Here is a 13,487-nt window from a genome sequence, read left to right on the forward strand (position 1 = left end):
TTTTTTTTTAAATATATTTTAAAAGTATTAGGAAGGTCAATCAGAAAAAAGCACATTACATTTAAAAGAGTTATGCATTCAAAGACATATAAACATGCACACAAGAAAGGAACAAACCTTTCGTTGTTTGATCATAATGGAAAAACAGTGCCAGACATAACCCGACCGCTCCTGCTCCACCGACACCTTATAGACATGTGTTCGCCCAAAGTTCCACATCATAGTTTTACCACACTCTGCCACAAAGCTTGGCTACCAAGAGCAGCACAGATTGCCAAAGAATTTATGAAAGATCCAACAATGTATAAACCATTACTCATATATTTTTACATCCTCCCCTTCTTCCTGCTGTCATCTTAATACACAGACATTAGAAATGTTTATCTCTGTATTTTCAAAACAAGTTTCTCCTGCATGGACAATTCAGTCATCACCAAACTATTTAGTGCTTCATCAAATGTATATTCAAATGTATTGTTTGACTTAAGCTGATAAAATTTACATTAAATATATCAATACATGAGGAACAGTGTGTTAGTTTATATATATTGAGCACAATTTTAGCATGTATACATTATATATATGTGAATTAATCATTTAATAAAATACTAGTACACAATACTTAGTCAAAATATAATGGTGATGGAAATTTATATGCGTGTTTGTTTGTTGTTGTTTTTGTTGTTGGGGTGGGTTGTGTTATTTTTTGGGAGTGGTGTTTTTTATGTTTGGTTAGAGTTTTGAGGATTTTCGAACTAAATGGTGAGAGGTTCACAGATAGATCTAAGGTTATAGAATGTAAATTTTCCTTCTAATGTATGTTAGAATGTTCACTGTAAAGAGCAGTACTGTCTGTGTGAGTGAGTCCTGCATCCTCATTTCATACGCCTCACACATTTCTACTCAGATACTCTCCCTACACTAAAATTATTCATCATGAAGAAACAACCACTCAGACTGATGTGACCTAATCAAACATTTGTACGCAGTTGAACAAGAGTAATCCAGTATTGAAACATCTGTTATACCAAGAAAAACATGTTAATCTCCAAGAACCAGCACTTTTTCTTTCAGGCACAAATATGACATTTATTTTTGAAGAACAGTAAGCAACATCCACTCTTGAATACAACAAATGGCTAATGTAGCTACATGTATTTCGTATGCAGAATTACACAACTGAAGTCAAATTTACACACGTATATTTATATATAATATATACATACATCTATGTTTTTGCTGGAATAAATTAGGTTTTTTTCTGCCGATTCCTATCAGACATGACCAGAAGAAAATTGTCGTCATCTTATCAGCAAGCACAATGCATGCTTTCAGTCCAATACAGAGAAAGCACTGTTACAGAAAGATATCAATTTTGAGAAGAAGAAAAATCTGAATTTCTTATTACTATTTACCATCAAAACAGATGGTGAATTATGATAGTAGTGCTGATGCTGCCAAATATCATAATAAAAAATGTACAAAAAATTAATTGTGAAAAAAAAATTAAAGGAGAAAAATAAAACAGAGCTCTTAAGCATGCATACAAAGTCAAGTACCCGTATTTGATTTGCAGACCACTGTGCATTATAAACCTGTCACATGTTATTAGTGTTGACAGAAATTTTAAAGTACAATAATTCTGCCCTTTAGTTTTATCAGTATTTAATTCATTTAAAGGACTTGAATGATGAAGAACCCACAGTTAAGGCTACACAAATTTATAAAGACGCTAATGTAGTAATAATATTTCACAGAGTGTTATGTTTAATTTTAATAATAAACTGTTAGGTTTAATTTTAACTTCCATTTTTTTTTAACAGCTAGTAACCAAAACTAAAGCAATTTTATTTGGCCATACAATGTACAAGTGTAGTTATAAATTAATAGCATGGTTAAATAGTGACTACAAATTTTACAAACATAGTCCACTGAGCAGCCCTCAATTTCCATACATAAGATAAAAACCAGTAAAAATTAACATTTATTGGTGCTGCTGATCATCACAATTATTATGTTAAGGTTCAACCCTGCAATAATATCAAACTGCTATTTTATCCTTAATTCAGTAACACTTACAAAAGTAATTGCTATGAGGCTGAAACATCTGTTTCCTACTGAATATTTAGAAAAGATAATGTTTATGTGTTATTCATGCAGCATTCATAAATCTCTTTGCATAACTGAGTGCTCAAGTACTGGATTCTCATTATTTCAGATAGAATTAAAATAATACACTAATTAAACCAAGTCCTTTCAGTTTAAATATTTAACTATATAACAGTCCACCTTAAAGGGAAGTCGATCTTACTAATGCCTGCAGCACCACTCTAGTGCTCAGTGTTAACTATAGCAGAGCAACAGTGGCATGATGTCACTAAGGATATGTCTAGCACTTAATAAACACAGTGATGTAACAAAATACTGTCCATCCATAGGCAATAGCTGTAGTCTGTTTTTAGTTTTCAAAATATGTCACTAAGGATATGTCTAGCACTTAATAAACACAGTGATGTAACAAAATACTGTCCATCCATAGGCAATAGCTGTAGTCTGTTTTTAGTTTTCAAAATATGTCACTAAGGATATGTCTAGCACTTAATAAACACAGTGATGTAACAAAATACTGTCCATCCATAGGCAATAGCTGTAGTCTGTTTTTAGTTTTCAAAATATGTCACTAAGGATATGTCTAGCACTTAATAAACACAGTGATGTAACAAAATACTGTCCATCCATAGGCAATAGCTGTAGTCTGTTTTTAGTTTTCAAAACATGTTTTTCATATATAGTTTTTGTTTGTGTCAACGAAGGAAAAAAGGGAAACAGTTCTGAGGGTAAAAAAAGACATAAAAAAAGTCCTTTCATAACATTATAAGAGGTTATGATATACTTCCATGTTAGGTCTAAAATGGATGTCAATCAGGGTTTTGTCACTTTGGCTTCATATTCAATAAAACATCACATATCTTAGTGTAATTTGTTTATAATTTGTGTACTTTTGGTCGACAATAATCAACTAGTTTGTCACACCTGCCAGGCAGGTCATATTATAACATCAGTATCAGTAAATACAGATATGTAGGAATAATGTGCCTGGAATCAAGAAGTGTTCACACTGACATTTGACACGTCGATGTAATGATGGTTTTCCAAAGTTTAAACATGAATATGCATTCTTCTATAATGATTAGAGTAGACCTACATGTAAATTAGTAGATTCTGATTTTTTTTATTGTTTCATTATAATTTTTTCTGTCATTCTCTGATCCACTGTAACAAACTTTAGGATTGCAGTACAAGTTTTCTTTGATCTTAGGCAATCTACAGATTCTTTTATTTTCTACACACTCTGACTGCCTATAAAAACAAACAAATGATTGTTGCCAACATGGCTGCTTCAGAACTGGTGACATCATATGAAACCACTACTGAATATTCCCAGAACAAATCAATAAGAGTTTCCTTTTCTTACCACAAAATGTATAAAGATGGAGTAGCTACAAACAGCAATTTACAAGTGGCAAAAATGTGGTTTATCAGTCTATTTTCAAATAATTTTACTGAATGTTATATAATAATTATGGACAGATACTGAGAAAGCAAATTGTTACAAAATAAGTCCTATCTGCATGTCTGGCTTTGTGCCAGCTGAAATATCTGGAAAGTATGATGGCTTCTGCAGGACAAAACCTGGCCAGATGTGTGAATAAAGTGTGTAAACAAACACCAGCTGCCTGGTGGTCATCACAAGGCAAGATTGATGTGTATGACCACTGTTATCTGGGTATACTCCTCACACAGACAGGAGAAGCAAGACATCCAAGATGTCTGGTGGTCACCACAAGACAAGATTGATGTGCATGATCAGTGTTAAATGGGTATACCCCTAACAGGAAGCAAGACACCCAATATGTTTGATGAGGCTGGCACATTTAGCTGGTGACATCAGATGGCACATTTAGCTGGTGACATCAGATGTCCCATGATATCCTATTAAAAAAAGTTAAAAGTTAGTTTTGTTTAACAAATATCATTATTTATTTCAGTGTCCTTATTTTACAAATGAAAAATCAACATATCTAAACAAATACTATATTACAACAGACCTAACACCATCAAATTTTATCAGTTAGCTATTTAATTCTAAAATGTTTATCAACTACAAAGAAATTATGTATGGCCCTCAGTGTGATTAACAGAGTTTTTAAAAACATGTACATGTTATAATTATCTTTAGTATATTATTATATTATATGTATCATGGCTAGAGTACACTGCTGTCTTTAAAAGTATTCTTATATAACAATTATATATATTTATGTATTATTGCTATTAACATCTAGTTTTCAATTTTCTCGGGGAACCATGTCTCTGAACCCCCTAGAAAATCTTAATCAGTTAGCCCATCCCCAAATGTTCACTTACTTGTGCCATGCCTGCATTTTAATATTAAGTGCCAACATGTCCTGCCCCAACCCTGGAAAAATTCCTGCAGAGTCCGGGGATGGGGTGTTACAAAAATATTAGTGGCCTAGAGGCGCCAAATACGTGTCTGCATGGTGGTATTGGATTTCACACTCCCTCACACCCCTCTGTCTGTCTGTCTGTCTCTGTCTCTCTCTCTCTCTCTGTCTCTCTCTCTCTCTCTCTCTCTCTCTCTCTCTCTCTCTCTCTCTCTCTCTCTCTCTCTCTCTCTCTCTCTCTCTCTCTCTCTCTCTCACTTCTAAATGTTGAAATAACTGTATGTTAGATACCAAATGCTACTGAATGTAGCTGTAGCTTAAAATGTGTTGAGGTGTCATCAAACAAATATTCTTTTCCTTTCCAAAATTCCTTTTTAATTCATCAATTCGATACAAAATATCGTGGTAGCTAGATCTCACCAAACACATGCACATTACCTTTTGAGCAGCTATAGTGGCATAGTTCTTTTCTTTTTTCTAAAAATCATATGTTAGTCTTATCTGGTTCGGTGTTCTTTCTTGGTATCCATTTGGGTAGAAATAAGGTAAAAAGTAAATTTTGTTTTATTTAACGATGCCACTAGAGCACATTGACTTTTTATCTTATCATTGGCTATTGGACGTCAAACATATGGTCATTCTGACACTGTTTTTCACAGGAAACAGCTGTTGCCACATAGGCTGCTCTTTTACAACAGGCAGCAAGGGATCTTTTATTTGCGCTTCCCACAGGCAGGATAGCACAAACCATGGCCTTTGTTGAACCAGTTATGGATCACTGGTCAGTGCAAGTGGTTTACACCTACCCACTGAGCCTTGCGGAGCATTCACTCTGGGTATGGAGTCGATATCTGGATTAAAAATCCCATGCCTTGACTGGGATCCGAAGCCTAACCACGACGCCACTGAGGCCAGTGAAATAAGGTAAAATGTCACTGGTGAGGTATTTTATGGGACAAAAACTCTACAGTTCCACAACCTATGTCTGAACTACATGTTCAAACATGATTCTATCAATGAGACCTAATGTGACTAAGTAACCAGCCATGATCATAGTGGAAACGTAATTAACGACATTTACTATTATGATGGGTGGCGTGGGGTGAGCTGACTGATATCTTAATTAGCCTTTTAACTGGGGATGCATAGTTTTCAGAGTTCACAGGTAGGCAGCGAAGCACACTTCTTACAATATTTTAGCGAAATCAACCAGCTGCAATGCTGCATCCAGCTGCAATGCAATGCAGTTTCAAATTTGAACTCGTATATTAATTTCGAAAACTTGAACTCCCTGAAACTCGAACTATTTCCTTGTCCCCTTCAACATCGAGTTATATACAACAATCCTATGTTTGACGTTAAATACCTTTACATCGATCATTTTCGAGCTCCCAAATAACACTTTTTCACATATTAATCACTAATACATGTTCATGTTAAATACGTAGTTGCTGTCAGGGTTTTTTCTGTAGTGTGTATATTAGTGATTAATATTTGAATTTGTTTTGTCAAGGAAGTTGTAAATGATTAACATCAATGTAAATATAGCACTGTTCTTGTATTAAAGTGAGAAAATAGGAATATGTGTGTGTGTGTGTGTGTGTGCATGTGCGTGTGTTTATGTGTGTGTGTGTGTGTGTGTGTGTGTGTGTGTGTGTGTGTTTTCAACTTGTTAGTTATTGTATAAAATTTTCAGCAGTAGTGTAAAACATTCTCTTTGCACACATGATAGGCAATGAATGTTTTGCCAATGTTTAATACTAATTTATATCTTTCTGTTAAAACATATTTTTCTTTTAATATCCACGATGACATGTTATAGCACAATGCATACATAAGTCAACCACTAAAACACAATAAAAACAAAGTTCAATAGCTGTATATTTTTACACTTATAATTATGACATTTATTACTAAAATGTGAAACAAAAACATTTTCTGTCATGTACGATATACTGCATTTCTTAAGTTGTAAAAAGAAAGAAGAAAGAAATGTTTTATTTAACGACGCACTCAACACATTTTATTTACGGTTATATGGCGTCAGACATATGGTTAAGGACCACACAGATTTTGAGAGGTAACCCGCTGTCGCCACTACATGGGCTACTCTTCCGATTAGCAGCAAGGGATCTTTTATTTGCACTTCCCACAGGCAGGATAGTACAAACCATGGCCTTTGTTGAACCAGTTATGGATCACTGGTCGGTGCAAGTGGTTTACACCTACCCATTGAGACTTGCGGAGCACTCACTCAGGGTTTGGAGTCGGTATCTGGATTAAAAATCCTATGCCTCGACTGGGATCCGAACCCAGTACCTACCAGCCTGTAGACCGATGGCCTGCCACGACGCCACCGAGGCCGGTCAAGTTGTAAAAAAAACTTTTTTTTAAACTGATTTTTTTTCAGTTTTTTTTTATTTATTGGAGTTGGTATGGGTTTAAAACTTAATATGTTTTTATATGAATTTTAACTTTATTAAGTAAAGAGTTACAAGCCAATAGATTGGTTCCCTTTTGATGCAAATGGACTATAATGAATATATGATGTGTACATGTATCACTCACTGACTGGATGATATTGCAATGATTAAGAGTTTGCTTGGGACCAAGTACTGAAGCAGGTGTATTGTACATACTGCCATCCCAAGTTGAGTATGATGATCCAATATTATATGAATTGATGTGAAGATGTGCTCAGAACAAGGATTTCCTTTAATGTGCAGTAATACATGAAAAGTAGGTTGTAGTGACCTAATTATGACACAGTATACCCCAAAACAAGTTTGATGAAGCTATATGAACTGATACGGAAAATATGCTCAAAACAAGGAAAGTTAATGGATAATGTGCCACACCACAAAATGACCCATCAAAGAGGAGCATATAAAAATGGATGGGTTAGGCCAAACAAAATAAATTTCTGATCTCTGGTCAATACACACATCAATTTAACCCTCACAAATTACTCTTTATTCCCCCCCCCCCCCCCCCCCCCCCACCCACACACACATACGTATCATGATTTTTGCCTGGCTTTTCTTGCTATGACGTAAAACTGCATTTGGAGCCTAAATGTCATCGCACATGAACTAGGACGTGCATTCTGATTTCAATTTAAATATGCCCCTTATTTCAGTATCAAATTTACCCACCTTTTCTGTGCCATACATCCTTAAAAAAATATATTAAATTTTTTAAATTAAAAACAAGCTGCATCATCGTACCAATTCTGGAACTTTGGTCTGACCATAGATGGACTTTATTGTTTTTTCACCTTACTACATAAGTTTATTCTCTGTCAACAATGTAACAGGCATAATTCATATATATTGAGCGCAAGTAGAAACTTTACAATCATATTTTTTATCGTAAATTATTTTGGAGGAAATCAGTTGAAATTTGCGTTACATAATGGATGATAAAGATCTTCCCGATGATGATACTGCACGGACGGGGCGGAGTTAAAACGCACATATTGCCTTTCTGCACGTCTAAAGCGCAAAACCTGACAAACACGTGCACAGGGTCACGTGATCAACACAGTGAACGCGTATGCCTTCAAATCAATTCACACGTGTATTATTTAACAGGAAAACATTAAAATTTCTGGTGACAAATTAGTGACTGAATGCCACGCCTCACAAATGCAGAATGTGAGCGTGCTGTGGGTAGGCTGCACACAGGACAATCCGTTGCGGCAGTTGCTCGCAAACTAGGATGCAGCCGACAGACAATTCATGATCTCAGAACCCGTGTGCATCAGAACCCGTGTGCAACAGACAGGTGTAGTGGCGGATCGTCCGAGGCCAGGACATCCGCGTGTGACGTCACGCCGAGAGGATGGACAAATCAGATTACGTCATCTCCGTAATCAGTTCGAGATGGCCGCGTCCACAAGCAGACAATTGTTCAGGGGTCAGGTGTCACAATCCACCATCAAGAATCGACTGCGGACTGCTGGTCTGCGAGCTAGGAGACCATACAAAGGACCCATTTTCATGCCATTTCACCATCGTCAACGTCTGGAATGGACCCGACGACACGTTAGATGGAATCAGAGACGCTGGAATAACGTTGTCTTTAGTGACGAGTCACGTTTCACACTTAGGTTTGCTGATGGCAGGGTACGGGTGTGGCGCAGACCACGAGAACACTATGCGCAGTGTTGTGTTCAGGAGGTCAACAGATTTGGTGGCAGCAGCATAATGGTTTGGGGTTCATTTTGTTTCCATGGTCGTTCCCGATTGATTGTCGTCCAGGGCAACCTCACTGCCGCACAATACCGTGATCAAGTGTTGACACCGGAACTGCTGCCGTTCATGTAACAACACGATCCAGGATTGACATTTCAACAAGACAATGCTACACCCATACAGCGATCTTGACACGCAATTTCTTGCGAAACGCCGGTATCAACGTCATGGATTGGCCGTCCCGTTCACCAGACCTGAATCCCATCGAACACATTTGGGATGAATTGGGAAGACGACTGAGACAGCAGGTCAACCCACCGCAGACCCTTCAAGCTCTTGGACAGGCACTGATCAACCAATGGCGACGACTTCCGGTACAGATTTTCAGAGGAGTTCTTCGGTCGATGAGAAGACGTTGTGCGGCTTTTTGGGGGTCACATGACATCAGGCGGTAATACGCAATAAATTGATCCCCACATCGACTTGTGTCAATCTGTATTGCTTCTCAAATGATATCGACATCCTTACATAGCCGTTTTATAGTCATGCACCCTGTATTTAATTTGTGCAGTCAAATTTACGCAGTGTAAAGTTTCTACTTGCGCTCAGTATAGTTATGTAATTACTGAATATAGTTTATTCAGAGATCATCATAAATGGGTGCTTCAAGGACAGACTGACAATTCCACACAATAGGATGAACATGTTTTTGGGCACAATATTTCATGCAAACCATTGGAGTTCACTTGTCAGTTTCACAAGTTTAAAATCATGTCAACTATCAGTTGGTTAAATGGTAAATTGTTGCACATTATGAGTCACTTTACCAAATATGAAGGAAATTGTTTACATTACAAAATATATTTTTTTAATTTTGTTTAAACTTACATTGTACACTATATGCTGAAAATACTATCATTAAATACCTCTAGGTCACGGCTAATGTTTTTTACTGTCTGGCAAGTAAATAGTTGCTGTCATGATGCCCGAAGGCTTGTAAAGAAAAAAAAAATCACAGCCGAAATATGATCATTTTTCTTTACCAAATGCATACATATCACAACAAATTTTAATTATCATTAATTTATTATCTCTAAAATTAATGTACCCACCAGTTTAGCTTTATTCAAATAAAAGTTACATGTAAACAGACAAAAATTATTCTTTGTAAAAAATCCTGCAATACTGTTAACACTGGTACTCATTTTGAAAATTTGTTACATTATAAATTACTTTAGGCATTATGCCTAAAGTAATTTATAATGTAACCAGATGGTAACCAGTCATGTTTCACCAAATCAGTTTTCTTTGGAGACAATGATAACATTTTCAAATAAAACTACATTATCTAAACAATGTTGGTAGTACACACACACAAGGAAGGAAGGAAATATTTTATTTAACGATGCACTCAACACATTTTTTATTTACGGTTATATGGCATCAGACATATGGTTTAGGACCACACAGATATTGAGAGAAGAAACCCGCTGTCGCCACTTCATGGACTGCTCCTTTCGATTAGCAGCAAGGAATCTTTTATATGCACCATCCCACAGACAGGGTAGTACATACCACAGCCTTTGATATACCAGTCATGGTGCACTGGCTGGAACGAGAAATAGCCCAAAGGACCTACCGACGGGAGCGGACCCACCGACAGAGATCAGACCCACCGACGGGGATCAATCCCAGACCGACCGCACGGACCCACCGACGGGGATCAATCCCAGACCGACCGCGCATCGAGCGGACGCTTTACCACTGGGCTACATCCCGCCCCTCACACAAACAAGGTTTGGTAATTTACATTTAATGTACATGCAAAAAATAGTGTTGCATGAGATTTAAAGAATGTGTTTATTAGAAACCCTCATATCAGTTTTGTAAAATGTCACAGTTTGCATGTTTTAATTGTACCCTCTACTATTTACAACCTCTTGTGTACTCTACATATAGTACGACTAAAATGTATGTCCGTTAATTTGTTGGGAATACTAGTATGGGTGGTATTCGTGGTATTCGCTCAAATGCTAGTAACATTACAAAATACATTCACACAAATACATGTACTAGTAACACTACAAATTATATGTTAATTTTGTCAACACTGCAATGGTTGACACTAACATTTTGCCCTTATTTTGTCGACTAAGTATTTTGTCGACTAAGTGTCTAAATAACCAGTGTACTAGCCAACAATTTGTCAGGGCAGGTTCTAGTTTACAAACATTATATTTGTTTTTAAGCATGAGCTAGATATGATGGAATGTTTGACATTTCTCTAACAAAATGAAAGAGCACTTTTAAACTAAAAAGAAGACTGTATTTTTTGGAGGGTAGGGCAGCTATGTATATGTCTGGTAATGTTCCGATAGTTTCTATTCCTCATCGTTTACCAATATTAAAGTCCATAATACCCATAAGAATTACATCTTTATTATCTGGTTTAGAGTTTACAAATTTTTTAAGTTAGATAGATAATTTTGGGTAATTTTCTCTTCACTCAAGAGTTAGTCTCGAGTTACTAGTACAGTGGTCTCTGTCTAAACTGGATTCTGTGTAATCTGGATCTCTGCATAAACCGGTCCATTTCTAAAGTCCCGTCCAGCTACCATTTATCTCTTAGGTATAAATCTCTGCCTAATCCATACTCTGTCTACTCCGGACTCCGGATCAAAAATCAAGAACGAAAGAACCGTTCATGCATTAATTACCTCTGTCTACACCGGATTGGGATTTGACTGAACGACTGGTTGCTTAATTAGCTGAACAATGATCGTCAATTGCCAAGTAATTAGGACACCGTCGCAAAATCAAATACAAAATGTAATGACACTCGTATGAAGTTTACTCTTATTGCGGTAGGCCGTTAGATCTGGATTTTGTATTCAAATAATTTCGTACGTACGAATAAATAATGTTTTAGGAAATAAAATTTAATTTAACCTAGTACAAATATTAGGACCAGAAACACATTTAATATGTAGCCACTAATATTTTATGCAGAAAAATAAAATGTAATTACAATCATTAAAAAAGTCTCTGTTAGTGGATAACATCTTAAAAATTGCAGCAAACTCAGGAATGTCCCTTTAGGTATATTTTTTATGTCTGTGAAATAATCGATTACAAGTCTGACTTGTATGACTGTGTTTCCCAACCATTCATGGGTTCAAATATTGTTGATCGCGAGTTGTCGATCATTCAAGAACCATAACTCTGGATGAAACTCTGTCTAAACCGGTCCTCTATGTAAACCGGAGTATTTCGACGGTACGAAGTGAGTCCGGTTTAGACAGAGTCCACTGTACATATTTTGAGTGATAAGTGAAATTTACTAAGATTACACTGTATGCCTTATATAGTGAGCCAGACACCAGTCCAGCAAGACCTACCAAAGAAAATCAAATATGTGTACTTCGATCTATATTTGTTGTACTGTTAATACTGTTAATACTAATAAGAATTGTGGTTTTTGCAAATCTAGGCTTACAATGTTTTGTGAAACTGGCTCCTGAAGTATTATCACTGATATGAGGTACCGTAATGGCTTGCAGTTTTAAACTATCATAAAAAGGTAATTGTAACTTTTGAATTATTGGCATTAATAATTCTTTAGTGCCAGACTCCTGGCGATGTCTAAACATTGTGTGCTGGTTAAGGGGCATTCTCGTTATGAGATTGAATCGTAGTCTGAGAACACCTACATGAAGTCATATCAGAGTCATACCGATTAGAACATGTCCCATTTCTTGCGACATGTGGCAATGCAACACATGGGTTCGACAAATGGCATAATGAGACTGCGGCTGAATGAATGAATGAATGAATGAATGAATGAACGAATGTGTTACGACACCCCAGCACAACAATATAGGTAGTACTAAACCAAATAACTTCCGGCTGGGTCAAAGTTCAAGGTGCACCCAAATTTTGATAGAGAAGTGAACACCACAAGTCCTGTGATTGGTTATAAATGTGAGTGTGTTGGTTGTAAAAAATAATAATTTCATCTGGGTAAAAAAAAGGTGCAATTTTATTTCATCTAGTACCAATGTGTCAAGTAGCCTTGTGCTTGAAACATGTATGGGGTACCTGTAAAAAAAAGTACTCGAATTTTGTGCGAAACTAGGGTAGTCATAGACGCTACCCGTTATCTCAGAAACGAGCAGCCGGACCCCCATTTTTTTTTAATTCACTTTAAGTGTAAGGGGTGGTAGTATTTATATCCGTGGCGTTTATGTCGGTTGATACGTTGCAGGTAGGAGTTTTAGCCACATATGTTACTATTGTCGTCTATGGGATTTTATTTGGTAGTATACACCCTATACATGGGCTAATTGGGTGTGATAAAAGGCTTTATGAATGCATGCCTATATTACACGTAGTTACCTTCTCTGTGTCTTCATCTGCTGTCAGTCCATCACTCATGCTGCTGGTGCGACTCATATGTTTTGATGTCTTGGTACACTTCGGCTTTGGATCGGGAATCATCTGTTGTGCTCCCGAGGAGGGTCGTCTTTTTATTTTGCATTTAATGTCTTCACGAAATGATCGGGCTTTCTTGAGCATTTTTGAGCCCGAGGATTTTTCTGTAACAAAAATAAGATGGGCATGCTAAGAGAGAATATGAACTGTGATATTATTTGACAAAATAATGATAATACTGCAATAAAATACATGTTAAAAATCTAATTACATTTCTGATTTAGTTGATAAAAATGATGGTAGAATGTATATTACAGAAAATAAAATTAAATAGGACACCATTTATCGAGTTTACAGACTTAATGACTTTCATTTAAAAAAGGGAACTGATCAT

At 36.4% G+C, this 13,487-nt stretch overlaps 1 protein-coding gene across 3 annotated transcripts in view; it reads right to left on the minus strand.

The window, feature by feature from the left end:
* LOC121383577 (rap guanine nucleotide exchange factor 1-like) overlaps positions 1 to 13,487 on the minus strand; it is a 102,122-nt gene that overhangs the window by 55,710 nt on the left and 32,925 nt on the right. For 2 of the 3 annotated variants that reach the window (XM_041513665.1, XM_041513664.1), the window contains exon 2: positions 13,058 to 13,257. In XM_041513665.1, the coding sequence (XP_041369599.1) occupies positions 13,058 to 13,257 (200 nt within the window). Of the gene's footprint in view, positions 1 to 117; positions 238 to 13,057; positions 13,258 to 13,487 lie in introns of those variants that run through there. The other variant, XM_041513667.1, reaches the window with a different exon arrangement.

The sequence above is a fragment of the Gigantopelta aegis genome, chromosome 10 (assembly GCF_016097555.1).
Source record: "Gigantopelta aegis isolate Gae_Host chromosome 10, Gae_host_genome, whole genome shotgun sequence".
NCBI lineage: Eukaryota > Metazoa > Mollusca > Gastropoda > Neomphalida > Peltospiridae > Gigantopelta > Gigantopelta aegis.